Source organism: Balaenoptera musculus, chromosome 19, assembly GCF_009873245.2.
Source record: "Balaenoptera musculus isolate JJ_BM4_2016_0621 chromosome 19, mBalMus1.pri.v3, whole genome shotgun sequence".
Classification (NCBI taxonomy): Eukaryota; Metazoa; Chordata; class Mammalia; order Artiodactyla; family Balaenopteridae; genus Balaenoptera; species Balaenoptera musculus.
In genome coordinates, this window is record NC_045803.1 from 62,834 (window position 1) to 85,453 (window position 22,620).

General features: G+C 60.1%; 3 protein-coding genes across 4 annotated transcripts; all 3 read left to right on the forward strand.

Moving 5' to 3' along the window:
• Window positions 1-1,081: 1,081 nt before the first annotated feature.
• Window positions 1,082-11,155, forward strand: LOC118884937 (myeloid zinc finger 1-like). Its single transcript, XM_036833126.1, is given in 9 exon segments — window positions 1,082-1,956; window positions 2,858-3,050; window positions 3,053-3,088; window positions 3,091-3,111; window positions 3,114-3,289; window positions 3,682-3,865; window positions 4,376-4,446; window positions 4,545-4,665; window positions 9,540-11,155. Coding segments are annotated over 8 exon segments (2,199 nt in total). The 5' UTR covers window positions 1,082-1,956; window positions 2,858-2,896; the 3' UTR covers window positions 10,976-11,155.
• A 4,267-nt stretch (window positions 11,156-15,422) lies between these two features.
• On the forward strand, window positions 15,423-18,677 carry UBE2M (ubiquitin conjugating enzyme E2 M). Its single transcript, XM_036833162.1, has 6 exons — window positions 15,423-16,050; window positions 17,237-17,331; window positions 17,454-17,492; window positions 17,605-17,708; window positions 18,018-18,081; window positions 18,167-18,677. Exons 1-6 carry the CDS (start codon window positions 15,942-15,944, stop codon window positions 18,305-18,307), a joined length of 552 nt encoding a protein of 183 aa, XP_036689057.1. The 5' UTR covers window positions 15,423-15,941; the 3' UTR covers window positions 18,308-18,677.
• Window positions 18,678-18,806: 129 nt separating this feature from the next.
• Window positions 18,807-22,176, forward strand: CHMP2A (charged multivesicular body protein 2A). 2 transcript variants are annotated; one of them, XM_036833157.1, is made up of 6 exons: window positions 18,807-19,461; window positions 20,242-20,433; window positions 21,316-21,495; window positions 21,569-21,699; window positions 21,782-21,843; window positions 21,962-22,176. In XM_036833157.1, exons 1-6 carry the CDS (start codon window positions 19,237-19,239, stop codon window positions 22,087-22,089), a joined length of 918 nt encoding a protein of 305 aa, XP_036689052.1. In that variant the 5' UTR covers window positions 18,807-19,236; the 3' UTR covers window positions 22,090-22,176. The 2 variants fall into 2 exon arrangements, with proteins under 2 accessions (XP_036689052.1, XP_036689053.1); XM_036833158.1 differs by having other exon boundaries at window positions 19,284-19,461; window positions 20,220-20,433; window positions 21,962-22,174.
• The last annotated feature ends 444 nt before the right edge of the window (window positions 22,177-22,620 follow it).

Below are 22,620 nucleotides of genomic sequence, written 5' to 3' on the forward strand. Positions count from 1 at the left end.
GAGAAATGGTTCCCTTTAGACTGTCAAAATATAATTTTCGAAACAGCTAAAGACAAACTCCGTGAGCACTTGTCAAATATCTGTTTACCTCCGGTGGGAACTAGCAGGATGACATAGGTGGTTCTGGGAAGATGAGAGAGAAGGAACAACAGAAAGGGTGAAAGAACGAACAGTGAAATAAAAGCGCCAAGTCGGATCGGTAGTGCCCCATGGGGCAGTGGGCAGGCATCTTAGTGTTCTGCTTAGTGTCCTACTGGGTGACAAAAAACTTGGGGTACCCTTCTCTACTGGACAGAAGGCATTTACAACCTATCAACCTTTTACTCGTTAGCATCTAACGTCACAGTATCTGGACTCTGATCAAAAGCAGTTAACTTCAAAAAAAGTTGCTTCACTTAGGGAATCAGATGGCCTGAAGCAGGCTTGGTAGAGATGGTGCTAGCTCTTCTAGTCATCTTTTTTTCTCTTAATGGCAAGTTTTGGATAACTTTGCTTAACATGTGTCCCTCCCGCTCCGTCTTTCTCTCTTCTTGCTGTCACCCTTCTCTGAGTCTTTGAAAACTCTCGATCCACTTTACTGTATCTCTAATTTCTGTCCCTTTCTCCCCTCTTGCTTCTGTACTCCTGATCCTTGTCTGTCCCTTGAATCTCGAGCTGCATGTCTTGTCGCTGTAAATCTTTGTCTCTCCTTTCCTCTCCATCCCGCCCTGATCGCTCTCCCTCTTGTTAACTGTTCCGACACACATGTCTGCCCAGCCCTGACTCTCTGACCTAGGTCTCTTTCTGTCCTGCCCATGTCTCTGTCCGTGTCTGTTCACTTACTTTCACTGTCTCTCCTCACAACTCTCCCCGCCCCCGAGTCTGTGTCTGTCTGTCCTGTCTCTCTCGCTCCGCATCTCTACCCTCACCCTACCTCTCCCATCCTCTTTCAGACGCCGGCCGGTACCCAGGGTTACCATGGAAACCGCCTGCACGGCCCACTGGTTACCATGGAGACGCCCGGGCCCGCCTACCGCCCGCGAGCACAAAAAAAAAAAAACAAAACTGTCATCGCGCCGCGCACGCGCGCGGAGGACTGGCTGACCTCCTCCCGGACAGGAGCCGGCCGAGCCTCTCTCCAAGGCGAAAGTGGGAGAGGCTCGCTTGCGGTCCTGAGGGCGGTGGAACGGGTGGCCGGGTCTCCGCAGGGGGTTGCCATGGAGACGGGGGCTGACGGCGTCCTAGCGAGGGCCCTGATTGGTGCAGAACCCTGCTAATCCGCGAAGCCCCGTAGAGAATTCAGGGAGACTTGGTGGAGGCATGCGCGGTTGGGAAGGTGGTGCGGCCGCCCGTTGCCCCCTGAGAAGCTTGCTCGCGTCGACGGGCGCCTGGACGCCTGGATTTGAGGCTGGGAGCGTGGGAAGACGCGGCCCGGAGTGTGACCCGATCGTTGCGAACAACGCTGCCCCGGGGCACAGCGGGAGGAGGGTGGAAACTGAGGCGAGGGTGGGGGACGGGCAAGGCGGCGCTCGGGCTGGTGCGTGGAGCATTCTGGGAGACATAGTCCGGCCGGGGAGGGCAGGTCGGCGAGTGCGCATGCTCAGGAGCGCGGAGCGGCCCGCTGAGCGCGGAGGTGAGGGCGGGGGCCCCTCAACCGGGAAGGTTCGGGCGGGGACGGGGCGGCGGCCCAGCGGGATCGGGAGCGCAGGACAGGGGCCTGGGTTGCCCCCCGTGCCGGGCCCAGCGCTGTCGCGCGAGGCTCGTCAATCACTGCGCGTTGCCACGGCGACAGGATCTGGAGTCCCCGCCCCCAGTTGCCATGGCGGCACCCGGACCTGCCCCGGCTCCCTAAAGCAGAAGGTGCCCGCCCAGGCTTCTGGTAAATGTAGTTCAGGGAGCTCCGCAGGGCCGGCCCGATTGCGGAGGCCCAACTGTCTCCTGGGGTTTCAGGTTGACTTGGAACCTTGAGGAGCGAAGGTTAGACCCACGGGATCAGGCGGCCCTCGAAATCGAATCCACTTCCTTAATAAACTCAGATCTCTCCACAAAGGTCGCACTGTACCTCCAGCTGCAGAAGGAGCAGCGCAAGTGTGGTGGGGGTGGGGGAAACGGAGGTTCACAGTGGCACAGCGACATGCCGAGGTTACGTGGCAAATAGGCTGGGCAGAATCTCCGACTTTCCTTGCAGTCCAGTGGTCTCGGCACCTTTGTAGCTCCCCTCTGAAAACTCCCCCGTTACCTCCTAGTGCCACCTAAATCAGGAAACGGAGGAGATAGTGGGGCATTGCGTTTGTTGATAAGTCGGCTCAGAGAATGGGGCTGAATGGGGGGACAATGGTGTCTGGGTGCTGGGCCATACAGGTGACCTTGCACAGGTGTGGGGTGGGGCAGGTGCAGCCAGGCTGCGCTGTGAAACCGCGCTGGGAGGGGAGTGGTCTGAGAGACAAGGCGGGAGAGTGGACGCTGCAGTGATAGACTGGCGTTGGTGGGGGGAGGGGTGGTAGTGGTGCAGATGCCCAGGCAGTGGATGTTGTAGGTGGCATTCACCTGGTAGGGAGAGGGATGCAGAGCAGGGGTTAGGTGGTGCGTGTAGAAGAAGCGTGGGCTTTGGGGGAGAGACGAGGTGCCTTCTGGGCCTAAGAAGCAGCCCAGGAACAGGGGGCTACCAGAGACCCTGCACAGGCCCGGCTAGAGAGGCTCACCGAGGGCTCACCAGCCCCACAGGTCCTTGGCACGGGACGACCTCCGTGCCTCCGTTTCCTCATCCTCCTTCCACTTGGCGGGTCTCGGGATTCAACAGCGCAGCATCCAGTAGGCTCTCAAAGCGCATCGTCACCGCTGTCCTCATCGCAGCCGCCTCACCCCCTTCCTCCCCCAGGGGGAGACGCTGGCCTCAGAGCCCCAGCCTGCTCTTTCAATGAGGCCCACGGCTCTGGGCTTCCCGGGCCACGCACCCCCAGAAGATGAGGGGCCCTCACGGTGAAGCTGGAGGAGTCTGAGGAGGAGGGTGGAAGCCGCCCCATGGGATCCCGGCCCAGAGGCTGCACGACAGCGTTTCCGGCACTTCCGCTATGAGAGGCAGTGGGTCCCCGCGAGGCGCTGGCCCGGCTGCGGAGCTGTGCCGCCAGTGGCTGCGCCCGAGGTGCACTCCAAGGAGCAGGTGCTGGAGCTGCTGGTGCTGGAGCAGTTCCTGGGCGCGCTGCCCGCCGAGATCCAGGCCCGTGTGCGGGACAGCAGCCGGGCAGCCCTGAGGAGGGCCGCTGCCCTGGTCGAGGGCCTGCGCCGGGAGCCAGGAGGGCCCCGGAGATGGGTGAGTCAGTGGCCCTGGGGTCGGGGCTGGAACAGTATGCATCTCTGCCTCTTCCTGGGCGGTGCCATGCTCAGCCAGACACTGGTCCCTTGTGGTTTGGAAGTGGTCACCTGCGGCAGACCCTGTGTGAGGGCAGATGGGGTTCCAGGGCCAGCCTCACTGGCCCATCCCTCCGTCACCCAGAGGCATGGACAAGGGATGCAGGGTGGGGAGAGAGGGTGGGTGTCAGCAGCAGGAGAGCAACTGCAGGTGGTCCCTTCATGCCTTGCTCAGTCCCTGGTGGACATGGGTCCTTAGAGGACCTAGTCAGTCGGGACCCCTGGGGTCCCAAGATAGGGTGGATGCCCGTGAACTCCCGACCTGAGCTCCTGATGGCAGGGGCACCTCCCCAGGTCACAGTCCAGGTGCAAGGCCAGGAGGTGCTATCGGAGAAGACGGAGCCCTCCGACTTCCAGCCCCTCCCTCAAGTCACACCTCGGGCTCCAGAACCCGGGCTTGAGATGCCCCATGGGGCCACACAGGAGTCGTCGCTGGGCCTACGGGTGAAAGAGGAGCCTGGGGTTACAGAGGATCCAGGTGAGGGTAGGCAACGTGCCCATGCATTGGTGGTCCCCACATCCCGCCCAGCCAGTGGCCGTCATTATCCCTTGCATGCCAAGCCTGACTGTCACCACTGTGGTTCCTTCCATGTTCTCAACTGGCATGGAGCTGGCTATTGGGGTTTTCCTGGTGGTTGGGAGGCATGTGGGGTTCTCTCCCTGAGGAGATCCACTGGGGGACATTAGCCGATTGCTCGAGAGCAGACAGAAGGCTGGAGTATGGTGTGGGCACAGCTGAGGAAGGACCCCAAAGTGCTGGGGAGCATTCCCTTCTCTCATACGCCTCCCAGGCAGGTGCCAGACATGCCCCACCCCACACCTCTCTGCCATTCCTGTGTGGACCCTTAGAGCCCCCCTGACATGCCCAGCCCCCAAGTCTACACCCAGGTCTCACCTCACCTGGACCCCAGCACCTGGCACATCCACTGAGGAGGGCATCAGGGTGGGGGGCCCCTGGAGCCCGCCTGACCCCACCCTTCCTCTCCAGAGCTCCTGGACTCTGGGCCTCTAACCAACCCCCAGGAGGCCACTTCCACTGTCCTACCTGAGGAGGCCCAGGTGGAGCCCCTGCTCTGGAGCCTCAGTGGGTGGGGGTTGGGTAGGTCCCTCCCTGGGCCTAGCCAGACACAGGCGAGCAGTGACCACTGTGGTTTCAGGGCTGTGGCGTGGCGCTGGACCAGGCCTCTCCCCATAGTGAGGCTGGGCCTGAGGGGTCCTCATGGACGGAGCACCCTGAGGCCCTGTGGCAGGAGGAAGCTGGGAGCATCTTCTCCCCAGGTGAGTAATATGGGGCCCTCCGCACGGGCAGCACCACCCCTGACCATCCCACTCCTGGCCCTGCTCAGGTGGCCCCCTTACTCCGGCATTCCCCGAGCTCCTCCATCGCCTGCAGCGTTCAACCTGCTTTAGCATCTCCTACCCGCGAGAGCCAAGCCCCCCACTAACCTCATGGCCCCTCCAGCTGCTGCTCCCCACCCCCAATAAAACCTCCTGAGAGCAGGACTTGTGTTCCCCACGTCCGCTCCCAGCCCCGGCACCCTGGATGGCCCCCGGGTTACGGGCTTGCATCCCACTGATTGGGGGGCGGGGCAGAGAGGGACAGCAGGTTAGTAGACAGGGTGGGCAGACAGGGGGGACCTTGACACAGGGTGGGGCCTGGGCAAGACAGAGCGGTGCCCTGCTCTCAGGCCAGATGCCCTGTGCTGTCCCCCTCAGCCACACAGCCTACGACGGTCTGCCGTCGGCCAGGCTCCCTGCCTCCTTGTCCTCCCTGTTCCCTGGACCCCTTCTCTTTGTTGGTTTACTCCCTTGTTATTCATTATTTATTTATTTTTTTTGGCTGCGTTGGGTCTTCGTTTCTGCACGCGGGCTTTCTCTAGTTGCGATGAGCGGGGGCTGCTCTTCGTTGCAGTGCGCGGGCTTCTCGTTGCAGCGGCTTCTCTTGTTGCGGAGCACAGGCTCTAGGCACACGGGCTTCAGTAGTTGTAGCACGCGGGCTCAGTAGTTGTGGTTCGCGGGCTCTAGAGCGCAGGCTGAGTAGTTGTGGCACACGAGCATCGTTGCTCCGCAGCATGTGGGATCTTCCCGGACCAGGGCTCCAACCCATGTCCCCTGCATTGGCAGGCGGATTCTTAACCACTGTGCCACCAGGGAAGTCCCACCCCCTTGTTCTGGTGAACCTTCCTGTGAACTCTGGTGTGGGAAGTAAAGTTCTGAGCTATGTTCCATATCTGAAACACATTTGTATTACACTGAATTTTGGCTGAAGAATTCTTTTTATTAACTCTGTCTCAAAACATTTTTTTTTAATTGCTGTGAAACTGGGTCAAAACATTTTTTATCACCACTGTTGGTGAGCCCTTTCAATTTGAAATTCACATTTCTCAATTGTGGGAAACTGGCTTGCATTGTTTCTTTGATTTCCTTCCCCTCCATTGTTCTGTTCTCTTGTTTCTGGAATGCCTGTTACTTTGTTATTGGACTCTAGGACAGATCCTCCAATGTTCTCTCCACTGCGATTTCCCCATCCCTTTCTTTCTGCTCTATTTTCTGGAAAATGTCTTCAGTTATAGCCTCCAGACCCTCCTTTGAGATTTGCATATCTGCTAGCAGAGTTTTAATTTCCAGGAGTGTCTTCTTTCCCTGAACATTCATTTTTTTAACCACCTTCTGTTATTCTTACAGTTGTAACATCTTTCCTTATTTCTCTGAGGATAACAATAACTTGTTTTTTAAGCTTTCTTCTTCCAGTGTGGTCTCTGGTCCCTCTGGCAGCTCTGAGCAGATGGGTGAGGGTCTTATCGGCCAGGACAACAAATCGGGGCTGGGAGGGGAGGGTGAGGGGTTCACTCCCCAAGGAGACTCACTTCTTGGGAAACGTGAGTGGGTGGGTGGAGCATGAGTGGATGCCACTGAAGCAGTCGTAGGGCAGTCTGGCTGGGCTGCTTGAAGGCAGCCCTGCTGTGAGGATCTTCAGTTCTCTCCTCTGAGTGTTCTAAGAAGGCACTCCTAGCCTCTTGCCAGCATCCGGGGAGAGAGGCTAGCGTCGCAGCGCCCAATGTGACTTCCCTTAACTCCCTTGACTCCCTCAGGGTCCTCTCCCGCCCTCAACCCAGCCCTTTGCCAGGATGGGAGAGGAGGTCCAGAAGTCAGAGCTACAGCACTGCCCACTGCTTCCTCAGAATTCTGTGCAGACAGACCCCGGGCTGTTCCCTGCAGTAGCCCTGCCCAGCTTCAGCTTCAGCTTCTGAAACAGCTTCCCCAGCCCGCCTGGTGCCCCTGCCCCTTCACCTGCCTGGCCAGAGGTACCTGGTACCTCCAACTCCTGAACTTTTCAACCTCTGGGGTAAAACGGGTTGATTTCTTTCAGTCTTCCCCACTGCTGACTTACTATTCGCCTTCTCCAGTCTGCTGCACAGTTACCATTTGCCCATTTTGCTTTCCAGAGTAGAAAATATCAGGGATTTGTTTGTTTCCTCTCTTCTCTTCATCTCTGTGGACTTTATGCCTTGTAAAAACAAAACAAAACCTTTATGGTGGTTTTTAATGTTGTTTCACAATGAAACAAATTTAAATAGATATCATTACTACCCAGAAGTCCCCATTTGCTGTTTTTTATCAATAAGGATCCAGACTCATTCTTTTTTCATAACGTCCTTGTTTTGTGGATACTGATCCGTCCTTTGAGAATTTGCAAGTACCCTATGTTATTTCTGGCCTTGTTAGTTAGCTCAGTTTCCTTGGGTGTGAATGCTCCCACTGGGTGCACTGCTGACAGCCTGCCCTTCACAGCTCTGGGGGCTTCTTCTTTGTCCCTGCCCTAAGCGTCATCCTGGGTGAGGGACTGCCACAGGGTCCAGCATAACTCTGAACTGGAAGGCTCGTCTGGGCCCCTAGCCATTCAATGGAGATACCTCTGCAGCCTCACTGAAAGCAAAAGGTCCGCGGGTGCACAGGGCTCACCCAGGCTGTGTCCTCAACCCCCAACTTCATGACAGAGCCTGGCTCTCGTCCTCAGTGTCCACAGCCTCGGCACCATACAGCACGGTGCACCAGGCTCTGGATTCCTGAATCTCACCGTCCTTTCTTGCTTTGGAGCTGCCCCAGGTATTTTGAAAGCTCTTTTCTTGTGTTCCGTCTGTCAGTTGTGCATGTTGGAGCTGAGAGAGTAGCATCTGATACATGCCCCTTCTGCTGTTTCAGTCTTCAGCTGGCTGGCCAGGCTTGGCTCATGCTGTGTAGCTGACGCTCCAGCCTGGACCTGCTTCTCTCAGCCCACAGCCCCCCGGTCTCTCTGCTCTCTCCAGCCACACCGGCAGTTCCACCGCAGGCTCCTCGGCGGGTTCTTTCTCTGCAGTCCCATTCTTTCCTCAGGCTGCACTCTTCCACAGTCAACCACAGCTCACCTCAGCCGCCTTGGTCTCCCCATAAGGTCTCCTGGCTGCTCCCCTTGCCCTCAACCGAACATCTTCTGTGCAGCCAGTGCTTTTATCAGGAGAACATTTTGAATTGCTAGGACATTCACGTGTTAGAAAATTCAGAAAGCACAAGGGAGTATACAGTGGAATGCCCCTCTCCTGTATCACATGGTCCTGCACCCCAACAGCCAACATCACCGGTTTTTTGTGTGTACTTCCAGAAAGATTCTCTGCGTAGAAGAACAAACACAAATTCAGGTGCATACTCATTGCCCGCTTTTAAAACACACGTGGATGCTTAATCTTTCCCCTGTTCCACGCCTGACGTTTTTCACGCATCTTCCCACTTGAACACACAGCAACGAGCGCCCTCCTCTTTGGACAGCTGCATAGAGCCCACTGGGGCTCACCGTGGACACACCCGTTTATCCACACAGGCCCCTACTGACATTCCTTTGGGTTACTTTTCAGTGAGAACTGAGAAACCTCCTACACCGGTCATTTCACACAGGGGGGACACAACTGGTGGAGAAGCACCTAGACGTGGAACTGTTGGATCAGAGGGTGGGAAATTGGACGCTTTGATGCACTTTGCCACACTGGCTTCTGTTGATGCTCGCCAGCGGTGCACACAAATGCTTGGGTTCCTGGAGTTAGGGTGTGGAACCGGTAACGAGTACGGCCCTAATACGCACTTTGCTTACTAGGAGGGGACTGAGCATATTTTACAGGATTTAAGCATCAGTGACATTTCCTTTCCTTTTCCTGCCCTTTCCCGTTTGTCAGGTTGTCCGTCTTTCTTGTTGATTGATTGGCGCACCTTACTTTGGTTAATTAGTCTCTTGCCTCTGGAGAGTTCTCAGTTTGTCATTCGTCTTTTGACTCGGAGGGTTTTTGCTGTGCACAGATGATTTCCTTTGACACAGTATAGTTTTTCTGAGTTTTCTTTGGCAGCTGATAGGTCTTCTGTCACCTACTGAAGCCCTTGCTAGTCTCCCAGTCTCCTTGCTTTAACTTCCTTCTTCTCCGTTGCCTGTGCTCACATCGCCTGCCTCCCCCAGCATCTAATGATGGAGTGCTCACAGCATGGCTGGAACCTGCTCCGTTTATCTGCAGACACCCACCCCTGTCTGATCACATGCAGGCCCAGGACTCCGTAGGCCATGTACATGCCACAGCACCCACGTTCACGTTTCCCGGCAGACTGGGCCCAACTCCTGTGCCCCACAGCCTGCGTGTGGCCTCTGACCCTCGGGAGTCCCTTGGGCATCTCAGGGAAGGCACGGCAGACAAAAGTCCTGGTTGCCTGCATTCCCTGCCTCTACCCCCTGCCCCTATTCCCTTCCTGTTGGCTCCACTTCCAGCCTCCCTCAGACCCACCCACAGCTCTGCCTTTGTGGAAACCATCGTCACCCACCCGGACAGTGCAAGGGCCACCTGCCCCACCTTTGCCCTACAGCCCTTCCAGAAAGGCGGTTTTTACAAACTTAAGTCAGACCTGGAAAGCTTGTCCCCAGCTTTTCAGTCTTCCACCTCCTGAAGGGTCTGTCCCATTGTCACCTCCTTAGGGAAGCCTGCACAGGTACAACCCCTGCCCCTGCCCACGTCACTTCTGTCTGCCTCCTTGGTCAGTTTCAGGTCGCTCTAGTTCGCACCGTTCCCGCAGGGCTGGAGTGGCTCTGGGCACAAGTGGGTTCTCTGTCATGAATGAGTGGATCCCCTTCTGCAATGCAGGGTTTACACTCCAGATGGACAGCATCTCTGCTGGCCCAGACACTGTGAGCCCCCACGTCCACCTCCCCTGGGACCTCGGCGTGGCCAGCCTCACGGGCCGACTCGAGTCACCCTCCCTCGAAGGTGGCTTCTCACACGCGCTGGTGCTCTCCAGCGACCCGGGAGGTGAGCAGGACCCCACGTACGATCCCCGCCAGGGCGTGGGCCCCGGGCTGGCCGCCGCTCGCTGGCGTGCCCCCAGGGGCCGGAGCCGGGGTCGAGGTCGCCCCAGCACAGGCGCCGGAGCCGTGCGAGGTGGCCGCTGCGACGTGTGCGGGAAGGTGTTCAGCCAGCGCAGCAACCTGCTAAGGCACCAGAAGATACACACGGGCGAGCGGCCGTTCGTGTGCGGCGAATGCGGCCGCAGCTTCAGCCGCAGCTCGCACCTGCTGCGCCACCAGCTCACCCACACCGAGGAGCGGCCGTTCGTGTGCGGCGACTGCGGCCAAGGCTTCGTACGCAGCGCACGCCTGGAGGAGCACCGGCGCGTGCACACGGGCGAGCAGCCCTTCCGCTGCGCCGAGTGCGGCCAGAGCTTCCGGCAGCGCTCCAACCTGCTGCAGCACCAGCGCATCCACGGCGACCCCCCGGGCCCCGGCGCGGCACCCCCCGCGCCTCCTGGCGCGCCGGAGCCCCCAGGCCCCTTCCCGTGCAGCGAGTGCCGCGAGAGCTTCGCGCGGCGCGCCGTGCTGCTGGAGCACCAGGCGGTGCACACGGGCGACAAGTCTTTCGGCTGCGTGGAGTGCGGCGAGCGCTTCGGCCGCCGTTCGGTGCTGCTGCAGCACCGGCGCGTGCACAGCGGCGAGCGGCCCTTCGCCTGCGCTGAGTGCGGCCAGAGCTTCCGGCAGCGCTCCAACCTCACGCAGCACCGGCGCATCCACACGGGCGAGCGGCCCTTCGCCTGCGCGGAGTGCGGCAAGGCCTTCCGCCAGCGGCCCACGCTCACGCAGCACCTGCGCGTGCACACGGGGGAAAAGCCCTTCGCCTGCCCTGAGTGCGGCCAGCGCTTCAGCCAGCGTCTGAAGCTCACTCGCCATCAGCGGACGCACACCGGCGAGAAGCCCTACCACTGCAGCGAGTGTGGCCTGGGCTTCACGCAAGTCTCGCGGCTCACCGAGCACCAGCGCATCCACACAGGCGAGCGGCCCTTCGCCTGCCCGGACTGCGGCCAGAGCTTCCGGCAGCACGCCAACCTCACGCAGCACCGGCGCATCCACACGGGCGAGCGGCCGTACGCATGCCCCGAGTGCGGCAAAGCCTTTCGCCAGCGGCCCACGCTCACGCAGCATCTGCGCACCCACCGGCGCGAGAAGCCCTTCGCCTGCCAGGACTGCGGCCGCTGCTTCCACCAGAGCACCAAGCTCATCCAGCATCAGCGCGTCCACAGTGCAGAGTAGCCAGCGCGCGCTGCACCCCCTCTCCGCCCTCACCTCGGTCCTCCGTGCAGGGGTGGGGGGGCGCTGCTGCAGAACACCTACCTCGCGGGGGATGCTGTGAGGCCTGTGATCACGTGGGTACAAGCCAGCCCTCTTAGGGCCCGGTGCCCAGTAGGTGCTCAATAAACAGTACACGGAACCTGCGTCTGGGTCTGCACCAATTCAGTTCCTCCCCACCTGCCTGGGTCCCTCTCTGCCCACCCCACAGGTCCACCACTTTCTTTGCAACCACATGATTCCTGTAAGAGCCAGAGCCCCCTGCAGATGTGGCCCCTAGCAGAGCCTGGCCATATCTGTGGGGTGCCCCCCTTGCACCACGGCTCCTGTACTATTTGCCCATGTTCCCTTCGACCCACACATCTGCCGGCCCAGCCAGCTGCCAGATGAGGACCTGGACTGGCAGAGTTCTCCCCAGCCAGCCAACATCATCAGGTGCTGAAGTATCAGGCTGGTGTCCAGCAAGCCAGAGCCGGCCTGAGAATGTGTTTATGAAACTTTAAACCTAGGGAGCCACTTCTTAGGTGTGAAAGCTACAAGGCTTTACCTGGGAATCCATATTCTTGCGAGACTTTCCTCTGTTCCCCGCAGACTCCAGCCAGTCCGCGACCCGCAGGCGGCTGCAAGCCCCAGGCCATTTCCCCAGCCCTCTAGTATCGTTCCCATCACGCGCCGTTCTCCTCCCTCCCCGGCCCCACGCACAGCCCCTAAGGGCTCCCGCACGCTGGGAGGGCTCTATCGTGAGTGTGTTCAGTAACGAGTCGCAGGAAGCACAGCCGGCAGCAGCTTTCCTGAAGATGGACAGATACTGCCAGTTCCACTTCCGTGTCCTGCAGACTTGAGGGCGGGCGTCTCTGGAACCCTCCAGCCTCTTCCGGTGCCATTGCTTCTTTTGCCCCATCTTCCCCTTCCATCCTACTGCTCAGGCCTTGACACAGTCCCCCACTCCACCCATGGGTGCTGTAAGTGCCAGAGACAATGGAGAAAGGCAGCTCCAAAGAGGGCATCTTCATGCAGCAGGGTCTGGCTTGGGGCTTAAACCCCACTCCAGGAGGGTGTCAGCCTGCCCTTGGCCTAGAGGGTTCCAGAACAGCCCTTCTAGGCCTGTATGTCCAAGCTTCTTCCAGAAGTGCAGCTGGACTTGCCCCTGCCACTGAGTCACCCTGATCCCCTCAAGACTTGGGCCCTGGTATCAGGGAAAGACAAGCCAGCCTGGGCCAGAGGCTTCCTACAGACATGCTAGAGAAGGCATGCTCCCTGCCTCAGCCCCCCTTCCTCCTCTCCCCTATCCCTCTCTTTTCCCCACCTCCCCGCTAGTCTAGCCCCAGCCAAGACCAGAGCCACTCTGGCATCTACTACGTCTGGCAAAGTCAGCAACCCCCCCATGCAGGGGCACTCCTGTGTGGCACAGTCAGGGGTGGGGCGTCCCCGGACCCTCTGACAGCACTCACGGTTCTCTCTGATCACAAAGGGGATTCTAGGAAACCTGGTCTGGGATCTGTAGAATCAGAGGGGAGAGGAAGGCAGGGAGGGGTTGGGAGAATCAGATCAGAGAAGGCATATGAATGAACACTGAGGTAGCCAGTGGTCTCAGGTTAGAGGAATGTTGCCGGAACTTTATAAATCCTGTAACATGGCTTTTTTTTTTTTTTTTTTTTTTTTTTTACAACTTGTATGACTTTTATAATCTGAAACAAAGAAAACAAGAAAGCTCTCATCTTTGATCATCTTCGTGTTAATCATGAAGGGAAATCTGTGCAGATACAACTACATAAAAACATGAAATTTCACACAGGAAAAATTACAGTAAACATGAAAAGCATGGAGACATCCGGCCAGGGCCCCACACCCGAAGCCTTGAGAAGTCCATGGACCCACCTGGCAAAACAGCCCTCTGAGAAGAAATCAACATGAACAGCTATGTGAGGGCCACCCATGAAAGGTCATTTCCGCAGCTGGCCAGGCACACCTCTGCAATCCAGTCATGTGGCTGCAGGTCGAGAACCAAGTGTTACCATACTATCATCAGGGCTGAGGGATTGGACAGAATGACCACTTCGCCCCACTTGGCCAGAGCCATATGAGGCACCCAGGAGAGGAATACCAAAACACTGGTCATCTAAGAAAGCTACAACAGTGCCCAGCCAGCCTGTACCTGAGCCCATACTGTTCACTCCCAAGCCCAGCCTCCCCATGCCACGTCCATCCAATTATTCTCACCAGAAGCCTAGCCTCCCGAATCTATCCACTTCTCTCCACGCCCCAGCACTGTTCTGATCCCAGCCGTCCATCTCCAGCCTGGAGGCCCACAGCACTCAGCCTCTCTTCCCTGCCTACTCCCGCTCCCTCGTTCCCCAAACAGACCCTTTCTTCCCAGTGTCAGCTCCCAGAGGCTACGCTAACAACCCTACGTGCACTTCCACCCTCACAACTCACCCGCCACGTTCTGCCCAGTCCCTCCAAGGCACTGGCCCCAGCTTCCCTCAGGACCTCTGCATGTGCTAAGCCCTAGGTTGCATCCTAAGAGGCTGCAGGCCCAAGGGCCACAGGCACCTTTGCCACCAAAACCACCTGTGCCTCTCTGCCACTTGAGTGGCCACGAAGGTGACAAGGAATATACAGCTTAGCTGCACCACTTCCAACCCAGCCCCCTGCCTCAGTTAGGCCATTCTCTCCTCCCTGGTCCAGAAACCATGGCCCCCTTTGCCTAGCATTCTGTTGCATGGTCAAGTCTTCCCCCACTGGACGGTGGGGAAGCCACAAGATCAGAGATCACGCGAGTCGAGCTTTGGCTAGTCCTCTCCAGGGAACCAATTCCCCATCCCCAGATGGGCCCTTAGCGGAAGGGCCTCAGCAACTGGCCTGGGGATGGGCACATGAACCAGGCTGACCAATAGAAACCACCCCTGAGACTTTGGCTGGAAACCGCAGTATGGTCATCAACCCTCACGTCCTGTACAAAAATAAATAATCAGCAAGAGCAGAGCGGATGAGAAGAACGGAGAGGGAGAGGGAAACTGAGTCTGGAAGAGCTCTCTGGGTCCCAGGACCAGCCATGTCTGAAGCCTGAGAATGCTGGGACGGTTGCAATCTTGTCAGCCCCAAACCTGAGCCGTTTGCAGCTTCTGCTCTCCCATCCTCACCCCGGCGCCTCTCCAGCGCTCAGCTCTCAAGGGAGTCAACGAAGCTGGGAGTGTGAGGCTAGGACAACTAGAGGGCTGAAGAGGGGCGTCTGGGATGGTGGAAAGAGAATGGAAAGGGGCGAAAGGGGGAGCGGCTGCACAGACACCACTGGGACCAGTCCACGGAGCCCAAAGACGCCGAGGGCACCCGGGCAGGGCCTCTGAGGAGGCTGGGGCCGGGATGGACGCCAAATCAAGACCCGAAGGGGTAGAGCCGACTCCCTGGGGTGATGATGGGGCCGGGGTCGTTCGCCAAGAGGAGGCCATGGACTGAGCCTGCCCACCCCCAGCGCGGGCCCAACTGGGCCGCCGGGACTACTTCTCCCTTGGTGGGCCGTATGATGGCGGCACGTCGCCTCAGCGACTGGATGGGACGTGCGGCAGGAGCCTCATTCGGACGCGGGCAGGCTGAGAGACAGAGCCCCCGCCGCCCCACGGGCCCGGCCCCCCCGCCCCAACCAGCCCTCGCGGCGCCGCTCACCGCCTGACGGCTCCCTTGGTGACAGCCTGAAATCGCACAACCGCTCCGCGCCGCTTCCTCCCGCCCACCCCGGGGCACGCTGAGCCGTGATTGGAGGGGAGATTGGCCCCGCCCACACCACACGCGCAGCCGGCGGAAGGTCGTAGGACACCTCCGCTGGAACTGTAGACCCGCGCAGAGCGCGGCCCCTCCCCACGTTCCGCTTCCGAAGTGTGTCAGCCCGTGTAAACCTCCACGGTGCTTACTACCCTCTGACACAATACACGTTTTATTTGTTAGTTAACCTCAACCAGACTCTCTGCGAGAGGGTTCTCTGGGTTTGCGATGGGACACCGAAAGTGCTGGACCACGCACCCTCTAGGCAACGCCCCTGCCTTGCTCAGGCTCTGACCTGACCCAGCCTCAGTCTGTGACCCCCGGGGCCAAGTACGTCGTTTGGCCCGCCTACGCCGCCGTCTGCACGAGTGCAAGTGGGAATGGCTGGACCGCAAGCGGAGCTGCCCGCATCTGCCCCACTTAAAGATGGCGGCAACACCGCCCCCCTCTCTGGACCCGCGGGCGTCCCCGGAAGTGACCGGCCCGGCCCGGCCTGCACGAACGGAAATACCCGAGCCTAGCCGAAGGAGCCCGATCCCCAAGTCCCATCGCGGAGCAACGCGGGGCGGTGGCGTCGGCGGCTGCGCAGGCGCACAGCGCAGGCCGGGCGGAAAGAGCCGAAGCGGGCAGGCGGCGGAAACATCCGAAGCGGTGGGGCGCCCGAGGCCGTTGCGGACCTCCGCGCCGAAGCCGCTGCTGCCGCGGAAGCCGAGCCTCCTCCAGTACACGGCCGTCGCCACCGCAGCCCCCGCCTCCCTCTTCCGACCCGAGCCGCAACCCCCTCGGGAAGGGAGCGAGTGAACGGGCCAGTGGCGCGGCCTAAGGACCCCGCTTCCGCAGCCGCAGCTGGGCCTGAGGACACCGGAGCGGGCGAGGGGGCGGAGGGAGCGGCGGGTGGGGGCGGGGCCGAGCGGACACGAGAACAGCCGAGTGGGCCCGAGCGCCGCCGAGCGAGCCCGAGGCGCCGGGCCAGGCCGGAGCCGACTACGGGAGCCGACGCGGGCCGCGCGGTGGGCGCGGAGCGGCGCGGCAGGCCGGGCGGGCGGCGGCAGCAGCCAAAGAGGCCGCGGCGGCGGGTCCGAGTAGCGGAGGCGGCAAGGGCGGCGGCGGCGGGGGGCCGGGTGGCCGGGGTCCCGGGCCCCGCAGGGGCGGCAGCGGCGGCGGCGGCAGGATGATCAAGCTGTTCTCGCTGAAGCAGCAGAAGAAGGAGGAGGAGTCGGCGGGCGGCACCAAGGGCAGCAGCAAGAAGGCGTCGGCGGCGCAGCTGCGGATCCAGAAGGGTAAGGAGTCGGGATGGGGGTGGAGGTCGGAGGTCAGGGCCTGGCTTGGGGTAATGCGGTCGCCAGGGGTCAGAGGTGTCAGAAATGGGGGGGCCGCGGATGTGGGGATCGGAGATCAGGGCCTGGGGATTGAGGGATCAGGGGTGGAGTAATAGTCACTGAAGTGGTCAGAGATGCGGGGCCGAGAATGGGGCACTGAAGGTATTTGGAAAGCCAGATGTCTGATATTAGGGACTGAGAATCTGAGAGTGGCAGTGTAGTGGGGGGACCGGGAACTCGAGAGTCTGGGGGGGGGGGGGTCAGACGGGAACCTGGGTGAAAGGCAGAGGAGATATGGATAGTGGGGGCCAAGGATTGAGGATCCGAGTGGGAGATTTAGTGTATTATGCTGGGGTCAGTGGGAATCAGAGTCAGGCGTGGTGAAGTACGTTCTGGGGCCTGGGTTTCGTGGGTCTGGGGGGGGAGGCGTCACATGGCAATTTGGGGTTTAGGGTGACAGGAGGAGGAAGGAGGGACAGTGGGTGCCAGAGATTAGAGATAGGAGTAGGGTTGGGTTTAGACCATGGTGCTGGAGATGCTGGAAATCTTATAGTCAGAACAGTGTAAGGTAGGAGGGCTGGGAACTCACAGATCTGGGGGTCAGATGGGAACCTGGGTTTGGGATGACAGGCAGAAAGAGGAGTATATGGATCGTGCGGACCAGGGATTGCTGGGGGGATGATTTAGGGTGTGGAGGGGGAATAAGGTCTTTGAGTTTGGGCAGATAACTGGGGACTCCTCTAGAAGGTGGGGGTTATGGCCAGGGATCCTGGGTTTGGGGTAGTCAGAGGCTCTTGGAGGGCACATGGGAGTGGGGGCATTTAGGAGCTGGGTTGGGGGGGACCCAGCTGTTGGGTGCTGCGACTTAGGGCTGTGGATTCAGAAGAGTTGGAACTTACCCTGGGCCAGGAGCTCAAGCACAGTCACAATTGAACATGCGTGTTTGTGGTGTTCTGTAGACCCAGAAGAGCCTGCCTGGAGACTGGGGAGCAGGGAGAGGGTTGGGGGTGTGGCCCACTGCCCAGGCCAGAGCCGGGGTCCTGGAGGAGGCTACGGAGGCTCTGCTGGCACCTGCACCTGCTCTGAGCACCCTCCTCTCTCTCCCTCTTCCTTTCTCTCTGTTTCCCTTTTCTGCGTGAAAACCCAGACATAAACGAGCTGAATCTGCCCAAGACGTGTGACATCAGCTTCTCAGATCCAGACGACCTCCTCAACTTCAAGCTGGTTATCTGTCCTGATGAGGTGAGGGCACACTCAGCTGGACTCCCAGGCACGGCGGGTGGCCCCACCTCAAGTAGGGAGACCTGGTTCCCCTGCCAGGCCTTGCTGGATGGGATCCCAACTCCTCTTTTCTTCCTTCACAGGGCTTCTACAAGAGCGGGAAGTTTGTGTTCAGTTTTAAGGTGAGTCTCGGTGGGCCGGGGTGGCTCCCTGGGCTGAGGAAGCGACAGCTGAGGCCCCGGCCAGGCACTGCTGGGGCACCTATCCACCTCCCCTCTGTTTTCCTGGAGCCAGGTGGGCCAGGGTTACCCGCATGACCCCCCCAAGGTGAAGTGTGAGACGATGGTTTATCACCCCAACATTGACCTCGAGGGCAACGTCTGCCTCAACATCCTCAGGTGAGGGCACGAGCCCTCCACAGCTCTCCCCAGCCCTGCCTGCCAGGCGCCCTTCGTGGCCTTGCACTACACCTGTCTCTGTCCATTCCTTACCCCTTGTGGTGTGTGTTCCTCTGTCTCTTCATCTCCACGTTTTCTTCCTCGTGGCTTGACCTTGGCTTTCTCCATGGTCTGTCCTTCTCTGCACCCTCCCGCTAGCTTCTCCCATCCGCACTGTCCCGTGCCCTGGGCCTGACCTGTCTGGTCCCAGCAGGGCCTGTGGCGGCTGCCCACTCACCAGCCCCTGATCACGATGTTCTCTGCCCACAGAGAGGACTGGAAGCCAGTCCTTACGATAAACTCCATAATTTATGGCCTGCAGTATCTCTTCTTGGTGAGTAGGGGCAGGGGCGCTGGGGCTGGGGGAGGTTGGCCTTCTGCCCCTTGGGCTTGTTGACGCCCACCCATACCGGCCACAGGAGCCCAACCCTGAAGACCCACTGAACAAGGAAGCCGCCGAGGTCCTGCAGAACAACCGGAGGCTGTTTGAGCAGAACGTGCAGCGCTCCATGCGGGGTGGCTATATCGGCTCCACCTACTTCGAGCGCTGCCTGAAATAGGGTCGGCGCATACCCACCCCTGCCAGGGCCACCAGCCCCGGCGTCCCCTGCAAATATTTATTGGGGGCCACAGGTGGGGGGGGCATGGGGCAGCCGGTGGGGGAATCCCATGCCCTGACCTGCCACCCCTCCCTGCCACCCGCTCCTAGTTGTTTTTTTTTTAAACCACCATGTGATTGAGGTCGGCGCTGCCTCCCCCGACCTGCTCAGCGATGGGAAATGAATTGGCTTGTCTAGCCCCACGCTGGGTGCTATCCAGCCCCCCTAATCTGGGCTCTGGGGTGGGAGGCCAAGGGTGGCTGGGCACCCGGCACCCCACCCCTGCACCACTGGAGGTCCCGCCAGGCTATTAAAGGGGAATGTTACTGCATGGCCTCTGCCTCTTCCTTTTGTGGGGTGGGAGGGGCAGGTGATGTCCACCAGGGCTCCTGCAGCAAGCGTGGTGGGAGTTGTGTGCTCACAGGTGGCATTAGGGCCCCCCTCCCGCCCCCGCGTCAGCAGGCTGCCCAGTGCCTGGGGCAGCCCTGGGAGTGGTGAGGGGACCAAGCCCCAGGCCTCGGGCTGGGGGGGATGAATCCCACTCCGGAACAAGGGAGGGGCAGGATCCAGTAACCACAGGCTTCCTGGCCAGTAAGCCAACATCCAAGGAAGTCCGCACCATCTCCTGTTCTGCCCCCTTCTGCCATGGGAGGGCCACCGGGTGCCTGAGGTCCAGAAACATCAGCGAGAGTTCTGGGTCCCTGAGATGAGCTGGGCCCTACAGTGGATGACGTGGTGGGGTGCAGGGCCTCCGGGTGGCTGCGCGGAAGGCGCCCGGAAGGGCGCCAACTCCGCAAGGACCAGGACTCCGGCCGTGGCTCGGCTCCCTTAGGCTGGACTTGAACCTGTAGAACACCGAGTCTGCGGCAGGGAAACGGAAGCTGGTGCGCATGCGCCTGGGGCCGGCCTGGTCTCCGGCGCGTGCGCACGCGCGCTCTTGTCCCCGCCCAGCATTCCGGGCGCCGGCGGGACGTGTGACGTCGGGTGGTTTAATCCGGAAACGGCGGCGACCGCCGAGGCGACAGAACCGAGGGGCTGTCGTTGGTGGGCGCTCCGGGGCTCCCAGCGAGAAGAGCGTGACCCGGAAACGGAAGCGAGTCCCTGTCGCAACTCCGGTGAGTGGCCCCTACTGGGGCGCGGGCCCTGGGTGGGCGCGTGGGCGGCGACGTACGAGGGCCTCGCCCCTCCCTGGGACCTGGCCTTATCATCAGGGGACCCCATGCTGTCTTGCCTTCGGTGCTCAACACCCCGAATGGTCCCACAGGCTTTCCTGCGTGAACAAGGCACCCCAACACTTAGCATCCCTCCCTCTGTACAGGAGTCCGCAACGCCCCCCAACCTTATTCTCCGCACCCAGATTCCCTCAGCGTTTAGGACCCCCGCCCCAAACCGAATTCCATCCATACGCTGTCAGCTTCAGAGCCGCCCCCCCCCATCCACCCTGTTTCTAGCACTCGCGGCCTCCACCTCCTCCTGTCAGGGACCCTCTCAAGTGCCCTGTCCTTGGCGCTCAGGGTTCCAAGTGCCCCCTACCCCCCGTCCGCCCACCCACGGCCATCTCCAGTCTCAGTCTCTCAGTCTCATCTCCACCGCACACGCTAGGGCCTCATCGCAGGGTCTGCAGGAGGAGGTGGAAGCCTTGAACCTCTGTGGGGGCACTGTGATGGAAGAGGGGTTGGGGTGGGCACGTTGTCCCGACTCACGTCCCTGGGGCTACCCAAGTTCCAGACTCCACTCTTTTGGCCTTCCATTCACGCCTTTCCTCCCTGCTCAGCCTTTTCCATTTTGGGAGCCCCCATCTGTCCCTGCCCATACACAGTGTGACCCCAGCTCTGCCTCATGCCCTCGTTTTGGGCCTCACACCACTCTGCAGTAAGGCTTCACACTTGCCCCAGTCCTACCGGTGGGCTCCTGCGGCCATGGACCTGCTGTTTGGGCGCCGGAAGACGCCGGAGGAGCTGCTGCGGCAGAACCAGCGCGCCCTGAACCGCGCCATGCGAGAGCTGGACCGTGAGCGACAGAAGCTAGAGACCCAGGAGAAGAAAATCATTGCAGACATCAAGAAAATGGCCAAGCAGGGCCAAATGGTAAGCTCGATTTGGCACAGCCTGGGACACAGGGCCAGTGCTGTTGCTTGTTAAGACACCGGAGCTGCAGCAAACTGGACAGGCTGAGCACCAACAGGGAGGTGCTTCTAGGGAAATGCAGGGTTGAGTGGGGCTTTCCCTAGTTTCAGGGTCCAAAAGGCTGCCTCTGTGGAGGTGGTATCAGAGGCGAACGTTGAGTAACGGAGAGTGAGCCCGTGAAGATCCAAGTGGCAAGTGTGTCAGGTAGAACAGCAGATGCTCCATGAGGGAGTGATGGGTGAGCCCAGAGGAGTGGATGTGGGCCAGACCACTTGGAATCGTGGGCCACAGTGGGAGCCCACGTGGCATGGGATGCACTGGCCCTGGGGGCCGGTGAGCAGAGATGGGCACAGCCTGAACCGCTGGGGAGCAGCACCTTTGATGGGTGACAGAGTTTTGGCCTGAGCAGCTGGGTTGAGCAGGTGCCATTTCCTGGGATGGGCAGAGCAAGGAAGAGCTCTGGGGAGGAAGTGAAAAGGTGAGGTTTGGATGTGTTTGTGTGTGAATCAGGATTCTGTTCTTGAGGTGAGGGCCTGTGTGAGGCGGAGGGAGACACACATTCTTTGGCCAGGAGGGGAATTCAGGAATGGGCGTTGACTCTATAGACGCGGAGAGAAAAGGACCCCTGAAGGGCGGCCCCACCTTTCTTCCTCTCATTTCTGGATCCGAGGTGAGAAGCCTGCGGAGGAGTCTGCAGTGGTGACCCAAGAGGCCTGAGGGCGAGGCAACAGTCACCGCTGGGAGCAGGCACATAGGGGCCCCTGAACGCCTCAGTGGGCATGGTGGAGTGGCAGTGGGCACACTCCCAAGGCTGGCTTCCTGCCATCTCTGTCCACTTCTCAGGACGCTGTGCGTATCATGGCAAGAGACCTGGTGCGCACAAGGCGGTACGTGCGAAAGTTTGTGTTGATGCGGGCCAACATCCAGGCTGTGTCCCTCAAGATCCAGACGCTCAAGTCTAACAACTCAATGGCACAAGCCATGAAGGGCGTCACCAAGGCCATGGGCACCATGAACAGACAGGTGCGCCTCTCCCGATCCCCCTCCCTACCCCTGCTAACCTCAGGGGCCAGACTCACCCTCCTCCCACTTCCAGCTGAAGTTGCCCCAGATCCAGAAGATCATGATGGAGTTTGAGCGGCAGGCGGAGATTATGGACATGAAGGAGGAGATGATGAACGATGCCATTGACGATGCCATGGGTGACGAGGACGATGAAGAGGAGAGGTTTGGAGACAGGAGGCAGGGGGGTGGGGACGGATGCCTGGCCCTCCGGTCACCTGGCCCTCATAGTTCTTTTTCTACGTAGTGACGCTGTTGTAGCCCAGGTCCTGGACGAGCTGGGGTTGAGCCTGACGGACGAGCTGTCAAGTGAGTGTCCAGACCCTGGGCCCTGTCCTGCACGCAGCTCGGCCACCGCGCAGACCCTCCCTCTCCCAGCATTACTCCTTTCCGCAGGGGCTCTCTTCCTAACCCCCCTTCTCTGCAGACCTCCCGTCCACCGGAGGCTCCCTCAGTGTGGCTGCCAGTGGGAAGAAAGCAGAGGCTGCCGCCTCCGCCCTAGTCGATGCAGATGCAGACCTGGAGGAGCGGCTCAAGAACCTTCGAAGGGACTGACTGCACCCCCCGCCCCGTGCCACCCTAGGGAGCCAGCGGAGGGCCCAGCATTTTCATTGTACCTCCTGCAATAAAAGTTGGCCACTAGTCTTGGGCCTGTGTGAGTGGCCTGATGTGAGCCAGGCTGGGTTAGGGAGTCCGGCGACGTGGCTGACAGGAGTTGCTCAGGCAGGGCTTGGTAACGTGTGCCAGATTAGTTGAGGTATGAGACAGAGGGCTGGAGTTGTTTTCTCGTTTTGGCGGGAGTGGACAGACCAAGCCCACCCCCATCTTCAGGGCTTGGGACGTGAAGATGAGCAGCGAACACTGGCCCAGCACCCCCAGGAAGGCCGGCTCCCCAGACATCCCGGTAGCACCCCAGCAGCCCAGGCCTGTCCCCCAGGGACACAGTGCCCAACTCCGCTTAGCCCAGCCCACCCAGCTCACTGTGACGAGCTGCTTGTGAGAAACGGTTCCAACCCACTCCAGAAACTCTCGGGGAGAATGAGCTGCCATGCAGCACCTACCTGGGGGTTCACCCTGCCTGCCCGC

Bases quoted from the DNA above. Each gene is read 5' to 3' on its own strand.
- UBE2M (XM_036833162.1), top strand. From the start codon at position 15,942: ATGATCAAGCTGTTCTCGCTGAAGCAGCAGAAGAAGGAGGAGGAGTCG. The intron at 17,332-17,453 runs GTGAGGGCACAC...CTTCCTTCACAG, and splicing joins TGGTTATCTGTCCTGATGAG to GGCTTCTACAAGAGCGGGAA. The intron at 18,082-18,166 runs GTGAGTAGGGGC...TACCGGCCACAG, and splicing joins GCCTGCAGTATCTCTTCTTG to GAGCCCAACCCTGAAGACCC.
- CHMP2A (XM_036833157.1), top strand. From the start codon at position 19,237: ATGCGCCTGGGGCCGGCCTGGTCTCCGGCGCGTGCGCACGCGCGCTCT. The intron at 20,434-21,315 runs GTAAGCTCGATT...TCCACTTCTCAG, and splicing joins TGGCCAAGCAGGGCCAAATG to GACGCTGTGCGTATCATGGC. The intron at 21,700-21,781 runs GTTTGGAGACAG...TTTTCTACGTAG, and splicing joins GAGGACGATGAAGAGGAGAG to TGACGCTGTTGTAGCCCAGG.